This window comes from Marmota monax, unplaced genomic scaffold (genome assembly GCF_021218885.2).
Source record: "Marmota monax isolate L192 unplaced genomic scaffold, Marmota_monax_Labrador192_F-V1.1 WCK01_AAM20220418_F8-fsc00036, whole genome shotgun sequence".
Taxonomy (NCBI): Eukaryota; Metazoa; Chordata; class Mammalia; order Rodentia; family Sciuridae; genus Marmota; species Marmota monax.
The window spans coordinates 219,313-244,398 of record NW_026694491.1 but is presented as its reverse complement, the minus strand read 5'-3'; the positions used below and the strand labels follow the sequence as shown (position 1 = coordinate 244,398).

Below are 25,086 nucleotides of genomic sequence, written 5' to 3'. Positions count from 1 at the left end.
CACATGAAATAAAAGCCTGTGGAAGGTGACTCCAGTTCTATTGTTCCAGTTTTATTGTTCCCAAATAGTACAGGCAACTGGGATGGACCCAGAAAAATAATGTATGCAGGAGAAGGGAAAATAGGTCTGTGTAAATAATCCAGCTCTAGGTGGATGAAAGTTTTATAGTGGCTGATCCCAATCTTATTTTAGCATACATGAAACAAGATCCCGAGCAGGGGCTGCTGCTGGAATCCAATCTTACAATGGAAATAGTTTGATACTGCGTGGTTCATGTTGCTCATCACTTAAATATGAACTTGTTCCAGTTGAAGCTCCAAAGACATTTTGTATGAGTCCCTCTATAAAAGTCTGTAATATCATTTATGAACATAAACTTTTTCAGTAACAGATATAGATATTTCATAAATCTATAAAATAAATTTCCTGCACAAAGAACATTCTGGAACTTCATTTTCACTTAAGTAAATAACTTAAGTGTGAACATGGAAGATTGTTCTACATTATTTTTTATAGCTTTGTTTAAGTGTAAATCAGTTATGATATTGTATGAGCATTTAAAACCATTTTTTTTCAGGCATCTTGCTTGATAGTCAGATTTCCATCACAATAAAAAGTACTTGAGATCATTTAACTTATAAAGAGAAAAGGCTTATTTTGGGTCACAGTTTTGGGGGTTCCAGTTCATGATCTGTGGGACTCATTGCTTTTAGGCCTCTGGTTGGGGTACCCAGTGGCAGCGGTGGAGAGGCAGGCGGAGGAAATTGCTCACCTCATGACCAGAAATCAAAAGAGAAAAAGGGAGGAAAGGGCCCTACAAGCCCCCTTGAGGGCACACTCCCAATACCCTAAGGACCTTCCTCTAGGCCCCACTTTCTAAGGGTTCCACTGCCTCCCAAGGGCATATACTAGAGACCCAGCCTTTAACACCTGGGTCTTCTGGGGACATTTAACACCCAAACTATAGCATTTCTTGAGTTATTTTAATATTTAACTATAATTTCAATAATTTATATAGTTATAGAAATTAATAAGATTTTGTTTTCCTAAAGGATGTTAATATTTGTTTTACTCAACAAATTTAAATGTGAAAACAAATATACTTCTTATGGCATAGTATATAACATGTATCAAAATAATATTAATCTATTTTGAATTAACGACTTTCCAGATCCCCTAGATTAGGAATGGGGAGATTGTCATTCACCTTTTTATTGATTGTCTTGCATTGTATATAATGCTTTAATATCACAAATTCTTCATATAAAAGCCATCATTAAAAAATGATTTGATTACACTTAATCTACAAAAAAAATCAGAGGTGGATATTATTTGCATTTTACAGATGAAGAAATTGAGATTCACAGAGGTTAAACTTCTTATTCAAGGTCAAGTCTTTAAATCTCAGCCTTCTGTTTTTAAATATCTAAAGAGCTGGAATTAGTTCCTTGCCAAGTTGCACAGATTGTCTGAGCCAACCATACAACTATTTCATGACCACACACCTAACAGAACTTTCTGTGATTGATAAAGTCCCTACGTTCATGTTCATTTTTTCAGGCTTGTTAACTGAAATTCAGTGTAAATCTAAACGACTGAGAAAAAATGTGAAGCAGTATGCAGATCAGACCATTAATGAGGACAGCGAAGGACGGGACTTGCGACAAGTGACCTCAACGACTAAGTCATGCAGGGTAATAACATGCAGTGGTGTCTGCCAAAGCCAGCAGGAGTCTAGCGATCTGGCTGGGAGACTCAGATTAGAGCCATAGCCACAGCAGAATTCCCATTTCCATTTTGCATTAAAATGGATCCCTTCTTTTTTTTTAATCAAGAGAAAAATACATGCTTTGTTGAAAAAATTCAAATAATAGCAATGTATAAGGTGAAAAGTGAAAGTTTTTATTCTGAAAAGGGCCAAAGAGAATTTCGTCCATTTTTTTTTATTTTTTAGTTGTAGTTGGACACAATACCTTTATTTTATTCATATATTTTTATGCGGTGCTGAGGATCGAACTCAGGGTCTTGCGCGTGCAAGGTGAGCGCTCTACCTCTGAGCCACAACCCCAGCCCCAATTTCGTCCATTTTTACTTTTTCAAAATATATTATCTTGTATTCATTTTGGAAAAAAATAATTTTATAGAAAAATATTATTCTTTTTAAAAATTTTTAAAATATTTATTTTTTAGTTATAGGTGGAAACAATATCAATATTTTATTTTTATGTGGTAATGAGGATTGAACCCAGTGCCTCACGAGGCATGCTAGGCGAGCGCTCTACCTCTGAGCCACAATCCCACCCCCCAAAAAAATATTATTCTTCCCTAGTGTTTCATCAGCAACACTTTTTGGTATAAGGAAACAAAGAGTTGACACAATTATTCATATTCCTTAAAAGATGCTATCAAGAGGGAAAGAAATGTTTGAGATCTGAATTGCCCTGATTGACGACTCTCTGTTTTGGGGATCAGCAAACCTTTTCCCCCCTGTTAAGTGCCAGATATTTGGGGATTTTGTCACATAGTCTCTATCACAACTATTTGACTCTTTCATTTTAGTGCAAAACCAGCATAGACAATACATCAACAAAAGAGTGTGGCCATGTTTCAATAAAACTTTATTTACCAAAGTAGGTAGTTTGGTCCATGAGCCAGTTTGTCAACATCTGCATATAGAATAATAAGCTTAGCTGGAGTCTCCATTTTCATGCAGGAACATTTCCTTACTTTTGATTAAACCTTGAACTTCCCCTGACCTTCAATGTGAAGGGGCTTAATAGGCTTTCATGTGCACACTATAAGTTATTCTTAAGAAATACATGAAAGGCATATTTTGTTATACATATTTTCTAGACAGGAAAATGAGTAACTTGAAACAAATGTAAGGAAGAATGATATTGCCTGCCCCAAGACCCACAAAAAGCTCTTAATTACACACTATATTAAGTTTCATAGTTCCTGCTGTACTTAGGGCATTTCTCAATACTTTGCTATCAGTTCACTCCAAGTGAATGCACATATAGGAAGAATGACTTATAACCGCCCTCCCTAACACCTTTTATTTTCTTGCCAGTGTAGGAGAAAAATGAACTCACCCCAGATCAACAGAATCTTCTACATTATATTATGGATTCATATAGCAAACAGAGGATGCCTCAGGAAATCACAAATAAAATTGTATGTATAATATTTAAAAAATATATTTCTTTAAAGTTAATGTTTTCTGGAGCTTTTATTACCTTGGATGTGAAATTTTTATATGGGTATGTTACTTGAAATAATTCAAACTAAAAATTTAAGTTCTAAATTTAAACTTTTAGCAGCATTAAGCAATTAAAAAGGAAGAAGTCACACATCTATCTTGTTAATAGTTGCTCTCCAAAGATCTGAGAAATATGAGCTGGGTTTTAAAATTTCATTATCTCAATTTTGTTTTCCTGTAGTCTAATGATTTTATATTGATTTATCCTTTTTTCTATCTATTTATTAATCATTTGCTTTTTTCTTAAAATTTAGTTAAAGGAAGAATTCAGTGCAGAAGAAAATTTTCTCATTTTAACAGAAATGGCTACCACTCATGTACAGATTCTTGTAGAATTCACAAAAAAACTTCCAGGTAGTATTTTTTAAATAATAAAAGCTAATATTTATTGAGTGTTTATTTGCCACAGATTATATTGATCACTTTACATATAATGGGTTTGTTTGTTTTTTTTTTTTTTTTTTTGAGTCTCAAACATTCCTTTGGGATCAGATCTTTTATCACTATTACTGTTGGCAGGTACCTTTACATGTAGTCACTTCTCTGCTATGCTGTATAATATTCTTGTGACACTGAGTGTAGGGCAGATATATTTATTGTGTGATGAGAATCATCTCACATCCTATTCGTATATAACCATTATAGACATGAAAAGTTAGAGTTATAAAGGATATTTAATATTACTTATAAAGATTCTTCCAAATCAATAGAAATTGGGACTTTGTAAAGTTGTCATTCTCCACTTGTTCATCCAATAAGTAATTGTTGATACTTACTCTGTAAGTATCTAAATGCTTAGCTGCTTAGCTATTACCTTCAAGAAAAGTGGTTACAGGCTATTAAAACATGCACGCGTACACACATACACACAAAATGAGCTGTTAGAACAGAGAGGGAACAGTTACTCATGGTGTCTGAGAAAGACAGGGAGACTTCAGAGAGAATTATATTTGTGTTGAATAGAACACAAAGGAGGTTTTCAGTTGGCATGGAGAGGAGCTTTCCAAGTTGAGAGATCTTATGAGAAGTTAATGAGGCAATAACAAGAACAGGATTGTTAAGAGATGGGAGAGAAAATTCAGTGTGACAATAACATGATGTCTGTGGTGGACTCCTTCATTTGACAGTAAAGCAAGTTGGTACAGATGACAAGGACCTAACTAAGGAATTTAATCCTTGCCCCCCCCCCCGGGTGATGAAGACATTTTGATGGCTTCTCATTTTGTAGAGAGGGAAATGATACAATTTTTCTTGTACGAAGGTGGTTTTATCAGGGTCATAAAAGATGGATTTGAATAGGAAGGGATGGGAGCTGAGAGGACCAGCTAGTAGGCTATTGCACAAGACCTGTCAAGAGGGCTTGAAATAAAGCAATAACAGTGGGAGAGGGAAGAGGAACAAAATGAAGACAGATGCAAAATGACAGGACTTGGTGAACAGTGTACATGTTAGGTAAAGGAGAGGGACTTATCAACAGTCCTGTCTGTGGTGCAGCACAGAAACTAGAATGCGGGAGTCTTATCTTCTAGCCTAAAATTCTTTCTGCTGCATTATCAGTGCCCTCTAATCTAATCAGTTGAAATTGTTACAGTGTTTTAAATTAAGAAAAAATTTTTAGTGTATCAAATCCCTGGTTTTAAAGAGTATAATAGATACCTTGCAAAACTCTGTAATGTAAATTACTGCTGTTCTGTCATAAGATTTTAATTTGGTATGTTAATTTGCCCTCTTTTGTCAGCATTATGCTATTATTTTATTAAATGTGTCACAGGAAGAAGTCTACATAAAACTAATAAAATGTGGGGAGAAAGTTCTTGTTATCATTGAAACATTGATATTCTTTCATTTCTTTGTTAGCAATGAAAGATAAACTTAATTTGCTATAGCTAATTAATTCAAAGGCAATCTTGATCAAAAAACAGGATTACATAAAAGTGAAAACTGTATGTGCTGGGAGGAGCTGAGAAAAGGAAAGAAATGTGATATTTTTGGTTACTTATGGGAAAGGATTTTTCAGTTCAAATGGTCAGTTGGTCTTGAATCAAGAAATAATTGAAGACAAAGATATCTTATTCATACGAAGGTAGCTTACGTGAAAGCAATGGCTATATATTAACATTTCTTCAAAATTCTCAGTGCCTAGCCTAGTTCCTGAGGGAGAGTACATTTAATGTATATTCAATGAGTAAAGCAGAAGGAAAACAATACAAATACAGGAGAAAATATGATGAAAAAAAATAAACCCTCAAGAAGGAAAAATTATTTTAAAACAATTGCAGAAATTACAATGTTATTATATTCAACAATATAACATCAATACTGAAAGGGTATTTTCAGAAGATTCCAGTTGAGTGTTTCCCTTTAGTTCCTTGAGCAGAGCCTGTGTCAGGCTCTGTCCAGGGTGCTGGAGACCCAGAGGGGAGTAGAGCATGGCTCCTTCTCTCAAAGGAGCTCTTGGATACTCCAAGATAATAATGTTTTTTTTTTTGTTTTTTTTTTTTTTTTTTTTTTGGTGGTATGTGGGATTGAACATCCCAGGGGTGCTCTATCACTGAGCCACATCACCAGCCCTCTTAATTTTTATTTTGAATCAGGGTCTCAAAAATTGGTCAGACTGACCTTAAACTTGTGATCTTTCTGCCTCAGCCTCCCAAATCACTGGAATTACAGTGCACTTGGCAGGATAATGACTCTTAATCATTAGCATTGCTGTCTTCTTTAAATTTTGGTTGCTATTTAATTCCTTCCTAAGCCATGTAGATCCTAATGGTATTAATTACCTCTATTAATGTGTGTGTGTGTGTGCACGTGTGTGTGTGTACCAGCATGCACACAAATTTGTGTTTTTCCCTCTTTGATTCAATCATTCAATTATCCAACAAATAATTTTCAGGTACCTATGATGTGCCAGTCATTGTGGATACAACAGTAATAAAACAGATAAAAATCTGTGCCCAAAGAAGTTTGTACTCCAATAGACATGGCAGACAATGAACAAATAAGCAAATAAACCTATAATATCATGTCGGGTGGTGGTAAGTTCAATGAACAGATATAAACCAGGTAGGGATTAGTGAGTGCTGGGGAGACTATTTTAGTAGGGTACCCCTAAAACAGAGATCTGATGGCACTGATGGAGTGGAGCATGGATGTATCAGGGAAGAGCATTCATCCCCGAGCAAATGCAGGCTCATGGGTTCATAGCAGAACCAGGTTGTCAGTGTGGCTGATGCACAAAGAATGAAGGAAGAAGAAGAGAATAAGGTCAGAGAGGGTGTTGGGACTTTACCACACATGCCTGGATAAGGACTTTGCCTTTTCCAGGTGGTTTTATATGCCTTCAGGCTGGTGATTTGTTCCTATATTAGTCTGTTTTCCTCTATTTTGTATGATAAGTCTTAAACTCAGAGAAGATACCTAAATTTGACTGTGATAGAATTTTGGTGGAGGAATGCTACTCGTTCTCTAAATTTTGACTAAAGACCCATGATATGCATTAAATTTTTTTTTTCTAGCTGTGGATGCTTTGATTCTTCAGAGTTGACTCTGCACAACTAAACTAATGACTCAAAGATAATCTGCCAGCCTCTTGTTTCTTAGGGTTGACTCATTTGAATTGGTCTGTCTCAGCCAGGTATTTGGCATGGTCTTGACAACTCCTTTTGCCTAACTTGTCCAATAAATCGTACTTAATGAAGATAAAAGTCAGCTTCTATTTTGGGGAGTACAAGAAATACTCAGTGAACTCAAGCTAAATACCCAATCACAAAACAATTATAAAATTGCTTTATAGAAATGTTTTATCAATAGTGATGGTGGTGGTGATAAAATCTTAATATACATATAAAATGTGAAATATTATACAAACAACTCCTTGATTCTGATTTGATTATCATCTGTACTCAGGATTTCAGACTTTGGACCATGAAGACCAAATTGCTTTGCTAAAAGGGTCTGCGGTTGAAGCTATGTTCCTCCGGTCAGCTGAGATTTTCAATAAGAAACTGCCAGCTGGACATGCTGACCTATTGGAAGAAAGAATTCGAAAGAGTGGTAAGTGATTTGCTTAATGGTAAAGAGTTTGTTTCTGCAACTAAACATTGGTATATCCCAGGAAGGCAGGCTCTTATCTGTCTTATGCAACATTATATGTCCATCATGCCTAGCATGAAGAATGGCACTAAAAAAATGGGTCTTTTGGAGTCTTGGTACAAAAATCTGTTTTGTAATAGCAAAATACTAAAAATTTTCTCTTTACTGCATTAAGATGAGATGTTAAAGGAAGGCTTTTGAAAAGACTGAAAAATTAGTCTGATTAAAAAAATAACAGAGGAGCTGAGTTTATTCATTACAGAAATATTTATTTATTCAAAAATTTCAGGTGAAATAGACTAGATTCCAGCTACTATTATCCAATTTTCCATCACTATTCAAAATAAAATGAGACACATTTACAATGGCAATTTTTATATATCATTTACTGGGTTCCAGATTCTGTTCTAAATACTTTTCATATGATTTCATTAAATTTTTTAAAAAAATCCTCTGATATGAGTACTATTATTGTTTCTGTTTTTACAGATGAGGAAAGTGAGCTAGAAAGAATTTAAATAACTTTCCCAGAGATGGATAGGAAATCTGACTTCAGAAATCATGTGTCTTTTTTTTTTTTTCTTTTCACAATGGCAGAAGTTAAACTCAGGTCCTTGCATGTGCAAGGCCACAAGCCATGCATCTTAATCTCTATATTGCACTGCCTTTCAAGAGACGAAAGGAAATAATAACACATGTAACTCAGTTTAACTTATTATGTAGTAATACTGTGACAGAGAGGATCAAGAAATATTGAGATGAGTTTCTAGAAATTCTGAGCAATTTGTCTTAAGAGAACCTTAAAATAGAATATGTTCTTATTTTCCTTAAGGACTTTATGTCTGAGTTGGGGGAGGAGGGCAAATGAGATGAGATGACTTCTCAAAATCTTATCATTCTTTGATTGGTTGGAATAAGTTTAAAGACTTTTGAAAGTATTTTAGAATAGAGATGGGAATGAGAGTGTTCAGGCTATTCTGCATCTGTGATAGTGATATAAATAAGCTAATTGAAGGATCGAAAAGTATTTTTTTAAAAGCTGTCTTACCATAGTCATTATGTTTTCTCCTCTTGGTCAAAAACTGAAAATTTTTTTTAAAAATCCCTGTTCTGTGTTACCAAACACACAAACAAAACAAAACAAAATCTAGAAGTAGAATTACATCACCAGTAGAGTTTTAAAAAACATACCTTTTAAAGATGCATTGTTCTTACACATCCATTGATGTATTGGTTTAACAAATATTTAAGGGCAAGTATTAGTTTAGGCTACTGAATATAAATAGATGATTTCTCTTATGTAGAAAACTGTGACTTTCACCTGTGATGGATTAAAAACCTCATTTGCTTAACTCAGCCGTTTTTTAGGTTCTGGCTTCCATGGACTGTGGCAGGGCTCTCTAAAAAAAAAATCCATGAGTCAAATCTAAGTTATAAAATAAATAATAATGGATGATGACTATGTGGAAAAATATTACTCATTTTATACAGAGGCCTCTTCAACTCTCAAAGGATCCTATTATAGTTAATGTGTGTTTAGATTCCAGAGATGCTGGTGGTTAAGAATACTGACTGGTATCTGGCTTGAATCTCAGCTCCAATACTTATTTATTGTGTTCCCCCCACCCCAACACACTTTTCCTTAAAGTTATTGAATTAGACCCTGTAACTATTTGATCTTTTTGAAGTCTAATGTCTGACTGTATTATTTGTTCTTCACCTTGCCTGCGTTTTGATATTACAAACGTCATAAGGCAAGGTCTGCCTCTTCTTGAGTCGGTATTTTATCCCAGGCACCTAACACATGCTTTCCTGAATAAATGCTCAGCAAATATCCCTTGAATGAAAGAATGAATGAATGAGTGAGTGAGCGGAGACTTGTCTGCAGCTGCCTGGCCCATTAATTTACTTTTCAAGTGGTTCTTCCCTTAGGGTCAGAGTTATTGATATCCCAGACTGACAACTAAATAATTAAAAAGTCCTTTTTTTTCCAGACCTTTCCTGTAGCAATTTTGGGGATAGATACCTCTTTTGCACTTGAGTGTAAGCAAAAGAAAGTGTTTGGGCACAGGAGCTCTCTGTGTTCTCTCTTTCCTCCTCTTCCAAGAGGAGTCACTGAAACTTGATTCAGGAGCCAGGCAATGAACATGGGTGTAATTTCTGCCATACGAATTGAAGTGGTTTGGTGAGAGGGCATCTGACGGGGAATTGCCCAGCAGCTTTTTCATTGCTCTCTCTTCTGGGTGCTCAGCTCCCATTTTCTTTTCTTCGCCTGTTCCTGTCGGATCTTTGGGGTCCTGAGCTAAGTCAGGGGGTGCCATTTCTTTCTTTTTAAATATTTGTTTTAGTTGTGGGTGGACACGATAACCTTTATTTTGTTTATTTTTTATGTGGTGCTGAGGATCAAACCCAGTGCCTCAGCATGCTAGGCAAGTTCTCTACTGCTGAGCCACAACCCCAGCCCAGGTGGTGCCATTTCGATAAAGACCACCCCACCGTGGCGGGACTGGGTTCCTTCCCCAGTTTAGCTGAGGTGGGGAAAATCTCTCCCACTGTGATGGAATTGAGAGCAACAGCGGCAGCAGCAGCAGCAACAACAATAACAACACAATTTTTCAAAAAGGTTTACTGAAATACTTAGAGATGTTTACAAAGGTATGCCTTCAATAATGAATGGATCCGTTAATTATAGTGTTAAAAGAAAATAATTATTCAGCACCTACTATATGTCAGACTTTATTCTAGATGTGTGAGCTTTGGGTCCTACAAGAAGCTGATAGCACTTGTGATGCTCAGTCACTGGCTGGGAGGAGACTGGTGTCACCAGCTGGAGGTTATCATTCTACAATGCTCCTACTATGAGCTCCTAAAGGGAGATCTGAGTGGGGCATCTTCACAGCCAATGTCATGCTTCACAATAATACCTAATTGGCTCTTCATAACATTTTGAGGCAGGATATTATGAATCCTATTACAGACCTAGATCCTGTTTATACCAATTACTTCCTTCCTTCAAAATCTCCATCCTAGCCATTTTTTTCCCTCTGACATTATCCTTAACTCTCAACTCATTGCTTTTATTGATTCAATAATATTTTGCTCCAAAACAACCTCCATTCAGTGACTATCCATCTACCAACCCCCCAGCCATTGACTCTGACCTCAGTTCTTTAGGACCTAAGATTAGGATTCATGGTCCATCAGTCTGATCACTTCCTTGGGTCATTCACTGGATATCCTCAACTCCTTGCCTTTTTGTCCCCATCCCTGAATGAACACAACTCTCCACCGACTCTGCCTGAACCTGAGAACTGTGGCAACATGATCTGGCTTGCTTTATGTTACTGATCACACTCTTCAAGTAGGCCTCAGGCTCTCCATTTATTCCTCTTCTCTAGGCAATTCACTCCAGTTGTCTGGGGAGCTCCCACCTTATACTTTCTCTCTTTTCAGACTCCCAGCATTCCTCCCTCTCCATTCTCAACTGATGACCTTGTTGGGAGAAGGTAGATTTAAGAAGAGGCCAAAGGTATCTGGACTCAAGGAAGTTCTGTCATGCTTAAAGGGAAAGGGACTCCCCAGCTTCGTCAATATGTCAGAATGGGGATTAGATGCAGCATAGGGATCCGCAGAGGTTCCTGAGTCTGGGCCAGGGATGAGCCTACTAGGGAACATGGAGTGGTTCTAGCTATGAAGACACAAAAGCTTCAAGGACGAAGGTCAGGCAGGTGTTTATATCTAGGCTTCTTTGAATTCTGGCTACCCTCGGTTTCTGGAGCTTCTCTCCAATATATCAGCAGGAAAAAATAATTATCCTATTCCTCCCTTTATCAAATTGAGTGCTTTTCAAAGACCTATTCTTTTTTTTTAAAAAAAAAAATTTATTTGTTAATTTTAGTTACACATGGCAGTATAATGTACTTTGACATGTCATACATTCATGGAATATAATTTCACATTTTTATGGCTGTACCTGATGTGGAGTTACACTGATTATGGATTCACATGTGAACATGGGAAAGTCATGTCTGATTTATTCTGTCTTTCCTATTCCCATCCCCCCCTCCTTCCTTCATTCTCTTTGTCTAATCCAATGACTTCTACCTCCCCACACCCCCACTTATTGTGAGTTAGCATTCACATATCAGAGAGAACATTAGGCTTGGTTTTGGGGGATTTGCTTATTTTACATAGCATGATAGTCTCCAGTTCCATCTATTTACCAGCAAATGCCATAATTTCATTCTTTTTTATGACTGAGTAATATTCCATTGTGTATATATACCATATTTTCTTTATCCATTCATCTGTTGGAGGGCACCTAGGTTGGTCCCATAGCTTAAGCTATTGTGAATTGAGCTGCTATAAACATTGATGTAGTCAGAGGCCTAGTTTTTTGCCTGAAGAACATTTCTAAGTGATGATTAATTATAGAGATGACTGACATTCTCTTAAGAATGCCTGAAGAATAGTCAAACCCTTCTAATTCACATCATCATTGTAGATAGACCTCCTCATATTTCTGAGGTTGTTGATACATCAGCCCTCTTCTCCCTCCATGAGCCCCACATCAGTTCAGAATCCCATCATTTCCATTCTTCCCATCCAGTATGGTATCTGTCTAGTAAGAGTGGAATATGGTTTCTTCTGGGACCTGCATTCATTGATCTACTCACTCATGTTTTTGCAAGGCAATTTTTTTGAGTGTTGTTATGGCCGGGTACACTGGGGATACAAAGATCAATAAGATACAGATTAAAGTCATGATTCTAAAGGACTTCATCTCCTTTGGGGAAATAGAAAAAGAAATAATTACAACAGTCATATAAAATTTATGTTAGAGTTTTGGCTTTGAAAGAGAGAGCTGAAGCAAAATAGACACTATCTTGCAATGATGTGGGCATAAGGAGAACAGAGGTGATAGGTCAGCTTCAGAGGGTCTTTCTGGGTCATTGCTTAGCCATGAAAAGGCACCAACTTCACCCTAAGATTCAAAATAACTCCCCCCCTCCTCCTCCCCCTCCTCCCCCTCCTCTTCCCCTTCTTCCTCCCCCTTCTTCTTATTTTTGGTACATTCACATTACAAACAGTAGAGAGGGCAAGGAAGAAAAGAATGGCACATCCTCGCTGTAAGAGAATGATCCAGAAGCTATACTTGTGATTCTGACATTCCCTTAGCAAGACCTTCTTCATCACATCTAAATTCAACGAAGCCATGTGCCCAGACGAAAATGTTATTTTTGCACAATGACACAGTGGTTCTCTAATGTGGATGATTGTCCCAAAATACACACTCAGAGGACATTGGCAGTGTAGAGATATTTTTGGAGGCACTATGACAGTAGGTAGAGGCCAGGAATGCTCAACATCCTATAGTACACAGGATAGCCCCCACCCCCATAAAGAATGATCTGGTCCAAAATGTCAATAGTGCCAAGACTGAGAAACTCTGCTCTAAAAGAAGAAAATGGATGTTGGGGGCAGTTTAGCAATGTCTTCTATGTGATGATTCCAGCAGCAAATATTTGTGAAAATATGCAGTAATTGGATACCTTATGAGATTTTTCTATTCATTTCTTGAGTTGTCATTCAACAAATATACACTGAATGCAAGTACTTGTTTTATACAAGACACTGTATAGTGAATTAGATATGGAGATGAGGATACATGATCTTCATCCTTCAGCATCTTGTAGACTATTGGGAAGTGGACGAGCAAATATGAGGATTTATATAAAACGAAATTGGAGCATAAAGGAATGTCTGCCTTCCTAAGTCTACTTGGTGAGTTAGGATGGGCTCAAAAAATTAATAATTGGCCGGGTGCAGGGGCATATGCCTATAATCCCAGCAGTGTGGGAGGCTGTGGCAGGAGGATTGCAAGTTCAAGGCCAGCAAGTTCAAAGTCAGCAACATAGTGAAGCCCTAAGCAACTTAGTGAGACTGTCTCAAAATAAAAATAATTTAAGAAATGGGCTGGGGATATAGCTCAGAGGTTGAGTGTCCCTGGGTTGAATCCCTAGTACCAAAAAAAAAATAATAATAATTGAATCATGCAGGATGACTGGGAATTTAATAGCCACAAAAATCTGAGAAAGGCATTCCAAACAGAAAGAAACAGAATCACTGTAATATGTCACATATAATATTGCACTATGATATAATATTTCCATAATATAGAAATAGTGCAAATAATATAGAAATAGTGAGTGACTATCCATGTATAGAATTTACAAGTGCTTCGATGTTTTAGACAACAATATTATTAAATGGAAGATGTAGCAAGTGCTAGATTACTGAGGGCATTGAATGCCACCAAAATAGTTCAATTTAGTTCTTACACAGTGGACAGCCTTGGTAATACTCTGAGCATATATGACATGACCATAACTATACCACAGGAGCTCTTTCTAGCTTGAAGATTTGAATGAAGATTTGGAGGTATTGAGACTACAAGTAGGGAGACCTATAAAGACACTAATGTAATATATAAGTGAGAAATCATGAAGTTCTTCCAGGTTTAACATATATACTCATTAAAAAAAAAAACCAAGAAACTTTGCTCTCCTTTCATAAATTTCAGAACTTGTGATTCTTTAGGTTTCAGAAAAGATCAAGAATTCAGTTTTCTACAATATAATCTGCACAAATAAATATGCATGCATTATGGTTTCTACCTGGAATGTCCCCCTCCCCTGAAGCTTAGATTTGGCCACCAGTGCAGCAATGTGCAGAGGTTGGGCTTTTGAGAAGCAATTGAATCACGAAGGCTCTAACCTCATCAATGACTAATACATTTGATGGATTAATAATTGGAATGAACCACTGGGAGGAGATGGAAACTGTAGGCAGGTGGGGCATGTTTGGAGGAAGTAGGTCACTAGGGATGTGCTCTTGGGGTCTGTATCTGATCCCTGGCCCCTTCCTTGCACTCCCCCTGCCCCACCTTTCCATCACAATGTTTCTGTCTTGGAGTCACCTAGTCCACAGACTGAAACCTCTGAAATCATGATCCAAAATAAATCTTTCCTCTTCTAAGTTGTTTGTGTCAGGTATTTCTGCCACAGCAATGAAAATTTGACTAACACAGCACGTCTCTAGTTCATAATAAGATCCTTTCCCCAAATATCAACCACATATTGTGACAATAAAAACCATCCAAACTCACGTGCTGCTTCATATTTTATTATCCATAATGCTGTTTCTTCTATTTATTAATACTTATTAATTTTCTTCCCCCATCCATGGATTTTCAGAACACTACCTCTTCCACATTCTACATAAAAGCCTGATCTTGCACGGTGACCTTTCAGAAATTTTCATTCTTATGCTAATGTAACATGTTCTGATTTCTATTATATGTTTAATTCTAGAATAGCACTACCTCTCAAAGTTCCCCTGTTTATGTCTGCAGAACTCTTTAAAGAATAAAATGTGAATTTTCTCTCCTCATTCTTCAAATTCATACTCTTTTGTTTTCTATTATTCCATTTCACTTACATACACAAAGATACTGTCTCATGAGATGCTTTTACTTAATGAGAGTTACAGTTTTTGTTTATGTTAATGGAAGCTTCAGAACATATATATGACATAATCTGTGGTTGGATTGTTTTTACACTATTGTGCAGCAATGATTTCATTCCTAATGTACTGTTATAAGGCAAACTAGGTTTTTAAGCTAGAATTTTTAATAAAAATAGGAATAATCAAAAATGATGCCGTAAAACACAATAGTGGTTACACTGAATGGATTTACTTTTTAACAGTAAGGAAATTAGCAATAACCTGTTATGGAACAAAGCAAGTTTTTTCTGTTCTTTTCAAATATAAATAACTCCTAAATTTTATAGGCTTTCCCCCTTTTTTTAGGTCCCCCAATAGACATAAATGAAGTATTCAGTTCAGAGAGTATTATTCAGGAATACATAATCATCTTGTTTGTACTCCCAGTGGCTCCTGTAGGTAGGTGTCAGATTTGTATTTTATAGAATGGGAAATGGACTTAGAGAGGCTGGATAACTTGCCCAAGGTCCTACAGCTCATCAGTAGAGTTCAGGAAGTGACTGCAGGTGTTCTAACTGCAAGCCCAGTGCCTTAACTACATGCTGCACCTGTCACTCACCAAGGTCTAATATAGACCCAGCAAATCAGCTCCTGCCTTTCAATTGAGATGGAAAGTATAAGCAGCAGCTAACAATGTCAAATTGCTTTTAAATAAATGATAAAATAAATAGAGACAATGAGGTTAGAGAAAGAAGATATTAGAGAGATGAAGTTGTAGCTAGTTAGTAGTACTATACTAAAATATACTGTGCCTGTTTTTCTGTTCTTTAAATATGTGTATGTGTGTGTATAATTTTACTGCTTTAGGCTTTGTAACATACACAAGCAAAAATAATAAAAAGAATTAAAAATTTCCCAAGAAGCAGCAGTAATCTGATGATCAGTTCAAATACTATCTTTCAAAGAAAGGAACAAATGAGAAAATATAAGAAAGGTAAATGCTTAAAGTTTAGAATTCTTACTATTTTAATTTGAAAGTGATCACATGATTATTTTGACAATGGACAACTTGGAGCTCAATTATAGGAAAAATTTTTCTTTCAAGTGGACAGGAAGTATTAAAGGAATATGAATTGGTATTTTCATTATTCCTGGACAGAACCATTGCTCCTTAGCTGTATTCCCCAAAGTCCTTTGTACTTGCTCATTTTTGGACGGACATCATGTATTTATTTATGCATCTGTCTCTTCTGTTGATCTGTTAATTGCTTGAGGACTTTATATTCCTAACACTACCACAGTGCCTGGGACAGGTATACAAATATTGGTAAAGTTTGTTAGAATGAATCTTAAACTTGACAGTACAAACATTGGCCACTCCAAGTACCAGTGAGGCCTAATACAAAGAATGTCATTTATTAAGTATTTTAAATGAAATATTTTATATTTATAGTAGGTTTTTAAAAAAAAATTGCTAATGCAATGACAGCAGCTTCTTTTTTTAAGACTAAGAGTGTGGCACAAATGACTCACTGGATAATTTTGCAGTTGGAACTTTTCTTAGCACCTCAAGAATGTTCCTATTGTCCTAATGACATCTCTTGCCCAATCACATTTCACAGCTATGTCATCTTTGTCACAAGGAACCAACAAAACACAATAATTCCAAATTTAACAAATATTTATTAATCTCTTGCCACATCTTCACAAAGATGATATTATTAGAGATACAGGGATGAATAAGAAACATCTATGGAGTAGCCTTTATGGATCAGGCACATTCCAGGCATTGGAGCTGCAGTAATTGGTTCCTGCTCTTATAATATATATATATATATATATATATATATATATATATATATATATATATATATATATATATATATACACATACATATACACACACACTATAAGAGCAGAGATACAAATTGTAATAGGTATCATAAAATTGAACATGGAAAATAAAGCAACTAATTCTGCTTCACTCTTGAACTTGGCTTTGGAACAATGGGTAGCATGCTTTTGAACATGGGTAGGGTGCTTTACCCTAAAAAGGACCCTGTATTATGTTTCAGGGGACAAAATATGAAGACATAAAACATGTTTCTCATTTATTAGGGGAGATCCCTATTAAAATGCTGGTGGTTGAGGGTAACAAAAAAATCTAACCCAACATGGCCTTAAAAATAAGGAAATGTGTTAACTCAAATGAGGAAGGGTGGCAGCAGAATTGGTTAATCCAGGGGCTCTGCACATCACCAGAAACACAGCTCCTTTTCCTCTGCTAACCTTGGTGTGTTGGCTTCACAGGCAAGTTCTCCTCCTGGTCATCTAATGGCCACAGCAGTTCCAAGCTCCACAATGGCCAAAGGAAAGAGAGGAATGAGTCCCAAGGGTGGAAATCTCTCTAAGGAGCATCCCAGTAGATTTCCCCTTCAGTCTCATTAGCCAGAATTGCACTGCTCTTTCTGACTACACCAACCTCTGCTATGGGAAATGACTGTGGGTGGGAGCCAGGATCTCCCTCCACCTACATGGTCATGAGGCTGGGCTGGGGAAGGTAGATATGTATTGTAGGCAACAAACTGATTCACCTTTAGGAACCCAGAAGTTAGTTCAGAAGAAAGCCTTGGGAGGGCAAGAGTTTAGTCTGAAAGGAAAGCAGAAAGCAGATATAGCCTTGTATGTCATCAGAGGCTTATGGGATGGCATCATTACTGAAAGAATTAAAAATTACATAGGTCTGCAAAAGCCTCATTTTTGACAAGTGGGATCCTCAGTTACAGTAAATCATAAAGAAATTGGTCTTGTATAATATGTATCCTTGTATATAATACACACTCACACATACAAATAAGCCATTTTGTTGTTGTTCCTAATTAAGGCTAGGAAGTTAATTTGGAGACAAAAGACAATTCATTTTAAAATAAAGCAAGATAGTGTTTATTGTGTCAAATGGTTATTCTCTAAGAGAATATTTCTGATAATTGAATAATTAATTCATCCATCACAGAACTCTTTAAGGGAAAATAAATAAACTGGGGAGTAAAAATATAAATTTTGTTGTTATTTTAACAATTTCAGAGTTTTTCATGGCAAAGTCTTGGCAACTGAGTTAGAAAATAGCCCCCTCTAGTGACCAAAAATCAACTGATTGGTCACAAGAGCAAAAACGAAGCAAATTTTAAGAAAGCAGTTAGGAAGTAGGAGGAAGCTGGAAAAACTGGAAAAGGCTGCCTCCTTCAGGATAATATTGTCATTACACTTATTTTAGAAATCCCTGTTTCCCAAAATCTTGAAAACACACCCTTAGTTTTTGTGTGGTTAATGATTGTTGACTCTAATTTCCAAAGCACATTTATATTTGATTCATCCTATTGGAAAATTATTATTTTTTAAGAACTCTATTATTGGTTTTCTATATTTATAATACCCAGTATTATAAATATAGAAAACTTGCACAAAATGAAACAATCATAATAAACATTTTAACTCAATTTTCCTCAAATAGTACCAAGTATAATTAGATAGCTAATTGAAGTAATATTTTTGGAGGATAAGTGGGGATTTAGAAAGACAAATAAACCAGGAAATTAGGTATTCAAAGATGATTTCTAAAAATTGGACATTTTAAAATCAGCTGCCTTGAATATCACTTCCAAATTGCATGTACTATTTAAGATTATGGCATAGTCATGAATTATTATTTTAGGTAACTATGAATGATGGATAAAGTCCATACATGCTCAAGAGAGCATAAAGACAGCCATTTTTTGAAGATAGAAAAGAAAATCTTAGTGAGAAAAATTCAGATTTTAGTTTACCTTTAATATATGGAAATCTTTTGAGGCAAATCACTGATCAGCTTATTTGTATTTCTTCTCAGTCATATACAGAATGATTTTCTTAAAAAAACACATAACTTTGTAAAGGTAAAAGTAAATTTAATCTAAAACTAAAATGAACTAAGTTTAAGATGAACTAATGTGTGGATTCAGTTCACCTGAATAGCAACAGTAGGTTTTGTGCTTATTTGCTCTAACATTTATCAAGGGTTTTTTATGAGCCAGGCATTGTGCTAAACACTCTTGACACATTATCTCATGCGATATTATTGTTATATAATTCACAGTTCACAGATAAGAGACCTAAGGCTTAAAAAGTTTAAGCATTGTACCCAAGACTAAGTTGTGGAGTCAAACTTCACTCAGAGCTGGCTCATGGCCTCCTATGCACTGTGTTGAGAGCCAGGACTTTTATTTCTAGACTCACATACTCCAGTCCACAGCTTTTTAAACTGTATCCAGTTTGGTCGTGGGGATTCAGTTCAATCTGTGACAGCTGAATAAAGGGCACCCTTCCACATGATGGAATCCCCAAGTTGCTCAACAAAGACTTTGTTGTTAAGAGAGCCCACTGGGGTCAATTAAAGAATCAGAAGTAAAGGGGAGAAGAGTGTGGTACATTGACTAGAGAGGGAAAAGCCCAAGATTTATTTTGGGAAGATTCTTCATAGTCTTCTAAAGTGAGGATTTAGACTTTCTGATAAATTCACTTTCTATAAAGTATACCAATAAAATTGATAATTGTACTCTTCAGCATTCAGAATCAAATTTATTTTGGTTCAGTTCAGCCAAGGCTCTTTGGCTTTAGATCTGGTTTGGAAAGGAATAGAGCAGTCTGTTCTCATCTGGAACAATCCTGGGAGATGCATCCTCATCTTAATTCATCTATAAGTCACATCACAGTATTTTCTGTTTCCTTGATTTCCCAGCCAAAGGCCCTTCTGGAATAGAGCCATGCACAGAACAGGCACCAAGCTGATATTTGTTGATTGAGCAGACACAAAGAAATCTTAACTTATGAAGAGGAGTAAGCTAGATAAAGGAGAAAAATGATATTCCAAGGAGAGAGAACAATACATGCAGAAACAGGGCAGATTGAATTGTTATGGGAACAAGTGGCTAAATATGGCTAGAAATAAGGGTGCTAGATAGAAAAGTAGTGGCAGTTTAGACAAAGCCCACAAGCTTTGGTTTGAATTCTAGTTTACCTCTCACTGGCTGTGTGACTTTGGACAAGTCATATACCTCTCTGTATCTGCTTTATGAGATATTAGAAAGATTAATTATTGCATACGAAGTACTTAGAACAGTGCCTAAAACATAATAAGTACTCAACAAATATGGCCTCCTACTATTACCAGGGGTGGGTTCTGGGGGGGGTGTCTTATAAAAAGGGTCCTTACATAATAAAATTGCTGCCTAATGCTATTTTTAGAACTCTTTGTTAGAATCTTGTCCCTTGGCTGGAGCAAAGAGTCAATGCTAGGACTTATAGGGATTTCTTTCCAGAGACTCACCAATGGATCAGATAATTCCTTCAACAAAGTATCAGTGGGTTTGTAAGAAGTGGGGAGATGTGTGTGGTTTGAATTTTATGAAGGTCATTCTGGTGTCCTGGATAGAGGATAGATCAAAGAGGAACATGAAACAAAGAAGGTATCTGATGATACAGGGAAAAGGAAAAGAGAAAAAAAAGACAGTGCCACTGTTTGTTTGTTTGTTTTTTACAGTTTGCATAGACCAGGTGCTGGGTCTCCATAGGTAGGAGTCAAGAAAGTTACAGATGTTCACTAAAACAAGTGCACACTGGAACTAAACGTGTGCCAGATTTAGTGTTTTGGAAACAGAAAAAGGGTCTGTCACAAGTGTGTGTTGTGTCGTGTCATGTGTAACAGTGACTATACAAACATGGAGGAGGCCCACACCGTTAGGGATGGCTGGGACAGAGTCAAGGAAGAAAGTTAAAAATTTGTGGCAAAAATCATGGAAGTTGTAAGCCATGGAAAGACTTATAAGAAGTGGGGAGAAAGTGTGTGGTTTGAATTTTAGAAAGGTCATTCTGGTAGGTCGATAAAAGATGCATTGAAGAGGAACAAGTTGAAGACAGGAAGGCCATCGAGGGGGTACTTGCAGTAACCCAGATGGAAAGAGATGGGACTTTAAGCTAACTCAGCCAGAGCCAGGAGACATGGAGAGTGGAGAGAGCAACAGGTGAGGGGAGAAGGGAGAATCCATAAGACCAGCCACCTGGGTCCCAGTTATCAGGCCTGGGCAATGGGGTGGATAAAGATATCAGTTACTGAGAATGGGAAACCAGGAAAGAAGTGGCTTTAGAGGAAGGTGAGAGAGTTCAGTACATGATATCTTTGATTTTGGACGTACTGAGTTTGAAGAGAACACCAAGGACCTATGCCAAGTAGGTAATGGGCAAGTAGGCCTGCTACTCTGGCCAGAGATTGGTACCCTTTGATAGGAACACTGCCAGTGTATTCAACAGAGCTGTCAATACTTCTCGACTAAAGAACAATTTTTTTTTTGTCAGTTGTTTAAGATGCCTTCTATGCCTTGATTATAGATATTACTATTAAACAAGATTTAACTAAGCTCCATCTGGAAAATGGTGGAATTTTGAAATACTTTCTAGCAATTCAAAAGCATTATTATTTAATGTCAGACAGTAGTGACTGAAACAAAGACACGGCTGAAATCTGTACTTTGAGGATTTTATCAGTTGGTCTTCTTTGCAATGTTCTGCTTTTGACTAAATTTAAATTATATGATTATTTAAATGTGTACCTATGGGGATAGAGATCATCGTATGTTTATGCAATGTGTTTCTAGTTTTAAGCTTTTTAGTCCTTCAAAAATATTACTGTAATTGTAATTTTTCAACCTTCTCGTGTAGGTATCTCTGATGACTATATCACACCTATGTTTAGTTTTTATAAAAGTATTGGGGAATTGAAAATGACTCAAGAAGAGTATGCTCTGCTTACAGCAATTGTTATCCTCTCTCCAGGTAATTTCAGTTGTGCATTAAATTTTTATACCTTTTGTTTTTTTCCCTTGGCATAACAGTAATAGTGCTTATTAAAGGAAATTTGGAAAACACAGAAACATAAAGGACAAATAAAATGCTCTGTAGTTCTACCATTCAAATAGAGCCATTGTTAACATTTTAGTGTATTTCTTAATCTTTTTTTCCAAAACATCACCCTTGTGCATCCCGTGAATGCATGTTGAACATATACTATGTACTAGACATTAGGGATATGATAAGATACAACTCCCATGGGGCTCACATTCTACTAGTACAAAGAAGATAATAAATGATGAAACTAATAAAAATAAATTTTCAGGAGATAGAAAATGCTTCTAAAATGTAATGATGAGAATATAAGGAAAGAAAGTGGTGGGATAATGATATTTTAAATAGTGGTCAGAGAAGTCTTTTTTAAGTGGTTGACATTTGAGCAGGGTTATAAATGCATCAGGTGTGGTGATGCACATCTGTAATTCCAGCAGCTCAGAAGGCTTAGGCAGGAGGATCACGAGTTCAATGTCTGCATCAGCAATTTAGTGAGGCCATAAGCAACTTAGCAAGATCTTATCTCAAAATAAAATATATAAAGGGCTAGGGATATACCTTGTTGGGTAAGCATCACTGGTATTGAATAAATAAATAATAAATTATGTACTTCATATAATAATAATAGAGAACATATTATGCTTTTTTAAAGTTTATAGCTTGTTAATAGACCTTTTCCAAGTCATTCCAATTGTTTTACAGTTGTATTGATTTACAATTGTAAGCTGTATGATTATATTGGTAAAAGTTTGTTATAATGTGTGCATAATAATCCATTTTATGGATGTACAATTACTAAATCTTTACCATATGTTTATATAGTGTGATGCTTCCGATTTTCTTGTCTTAAACAATATTGATACCTCTGTACATAAAATTCACTTGTAAGTGTATTTGGGAGCAAGTAATGGCAGGTTTGTGCCATGTTTAGGATTTGTAAAGCATAATTATAATGCTTGCCTTAAACCATTTTTTTTTTTTTTTTTAGGGCTGGGGCTATAGTTGAGTTGATAGAGTGTTTGCCTCACATGCACAAGGCTCCCTGGGTTTAATCCCTAGCATCACAAAGAAAAAAAATTATTAAGCCATTTTTATGCATGGTATTGAGGCAGAAGCTAGTTGCTCTTTTTTTAAAGCCATAAACAGTGAGAAAGAAAGAAAGAAAGAAAGAAAGAAAGAAAGAAAGAAAGAAAGAAAGAAAGAAAGAAAGAAAGAAAGAAAAACTGTTGGGCAGAACCTCCTCCTAAAATTACACACATAGATATTCTTTAACCCAGCAATTTCACCCCTGGGATTATACCCATCAGAAAGGGTACTTATATCTATCACATGGATTACCTTCAGGGCCTTTGGTGGGAGGGGACATTAAAGGGGATTCCTGGGAGCATTAGATGTTCATATCTTGATATACATGTGATTGCATGGGTGTATATTAATTTGTACATTTTGAGTGTACATGTACATTTCCCAAAAGTTAACCTTGCTATAATATGCCAAATTAATGCTTTCCCACTTTTAAATTTTGTCACTTTATTTTAAACTCCAAAACAGATAGACAATACATAAAGGATAGAGAGGCAGTGGAGAAACTTCAGGAACCACTGCTCGATGTGTTACAAAAACTGTGCAAGATTCATCAGCCTGAAAATCCTCAGCATTTTGCTTGTCTTCTGGGTCGCCTGACGGAATTGCGGACATTCAACCATCACCACGCTGAGATGCTGATGTCATGGAGAGTAAACGATCACAAGTTCACCCCACTGCTCTGTGAAATCTGGGATGTGCAGTGTTGAGCTCCTTTCTACCCTTGTAATATAAATCTGATGTATGACTTTCCTTTATTTCATTTGTACCTGGTTTCACTCAAGAATCTTGATGAATATTTATGCAGTAATTATATAACTTCCACAGCTGTAAATATGGGGTTAGATAGAATTACTTCTCTATATTATATTTTACAAGGCTCCAGGGAATCCTACTTTCTAATTGGCATGCCCTGTTGCCTAATTAAATTGATTGTCACTTCTATTCTGTCTGTTGAACTGGGGGAAACCCCATTTTGCTCTTTCTCTTACCCTATTGCTTATATTTTGTTAAAGAGTTGTGTTCAATTTTAGCAATAAACTGAGCATAATGGCAAAAGGCTTTTCTCTGGGAACAAAATTTGACAAATATTTCTTTAAGTGATATAAGACATCCTGTAGAACCTGGAGGGGTGGTACTTTACAGAAAGATAAATCTTTATAACTAAATGGTCCTTTTCTCGTGCCTGGAGAAGTCATGGTGCACATTCTTTCATTCATAATAGCCCTGTGATCATTTCATTTTCTTTGAAGTTCAAAGAGAATAGAATAGAGAAAAGTTAATGATTTTCATGTAAAATATCCCCTCGAGGCATCCCTTTTCTCCCTAGTTACAGTCTTGACACTGCATTTACAAATTGAGAGCTGGCAGATAACTACAGTGAGGGAACATACCCTTATCTCTCTTAAAGTGCTCACTAGTGGCTCCAGTGTATACAATTAATCACTTTTGCATTTGTTTTGTTTTGCTATTTGAAAACACTCCTACAGCTGGGTGCACAGCTGTTGTATACTTCCCCCAAAGCAGGAATTAGTTCATTTCCTTCCTTCATTGTTCTAGGCTGCTTTCTTCTCCCCATTATTCTTTGGTGAATACAAAAACACACCTTCTATAAATGATGATCTTAAATCTTCCTTTTTCCTGAAGTCAGCCAAAATGGTGCTTGCTTAGCAAACAAAGAGTTTTTTTTTTTTATTAAAATACTAAAGCAACCCTGAAGTTCTAAAAATAAGTAGTCAGTGGAAAAGGGAGTGGATTCTATCTTGATACAACTAAGTGCATGCATTTTTTTTTTTTTTTGGTTAAACTCCATGAGGGATACAAAAATGGTTAAGACCCAGTAATCAACTGGAGGGAATGACCTGGGGTGCACAGGAAAGCGCTCTGTGGGCTTACCCAACTGGGGAAAGTCTTGGAGGAGGTGGCATTTCCTTTAGGTTTCAAAGGATAGCCCTGGATTCCATGGCTAGGAGTCAAGGTGAAAGAAGGGCAGCCACAACAGGAAGAAGGTGGGAATTATGCAGATTCCCCAGGAGACCAAAATTAATCTACAGGACAACAGCAGGGAGCACCATTCCTTTCTAAACTTTAGCTTCACCTTTGTAAAGTGAACATATCGGCCTCCAGTGATTAAAGGGATATAGTTGATTAATGAAGAGGCAAGTGAGAATATAGGCAGGCCCTCGGGGAGAGGGCTGGTGAGGAAAAGA

At 36.4% G+C, this 25,086-nt stretch overlaps 1 protein-coding gene across 6 annotated transcripts in view; it reads left to right on the top strand.

The window, feature by feature from the left end:
• The window catches only part of Nr1h4 (nuclear receptor subfamily 1 group H member 4), a 72,733-nt gene extending 48,798 nt beyond the window's left edge, over positions 1-23,935 (top strand). For all 6 annotated transcript variants that reach the window (XM_046419324.2, XM_046419322.2, XM_046419323.2 and 3 more), the window contains 6 exons: positions 1,561-1,694; positions 3,079-3,177; positions 3,517-3,616; positions 7,169-7,315; positions 21,611-21,724; positions 23,345-23,935. In XM_046419324.2, the coding sequence (XP_046275280.1) occupies positions 1,561-1,694; positions 3,079-3,177; positions 3,517-3,616; positions 7,169-7,315; positions 21,611-21,724; positions 23,345-23,586 (836 nt within the window). In that variant the 3' untranslated portion in view covers positions 23,587-23,935. The remainder of the gene's footprint in view (positions 1-1,560; positions 1,695-3,078; positions 3,178-3,516; positions 3,617-7,168; positions 7,316-21,610; positions 21,725-23,344) is intronic.
• Positions 23,936-25,086: the final 1,151 nt, after the last annotated feature.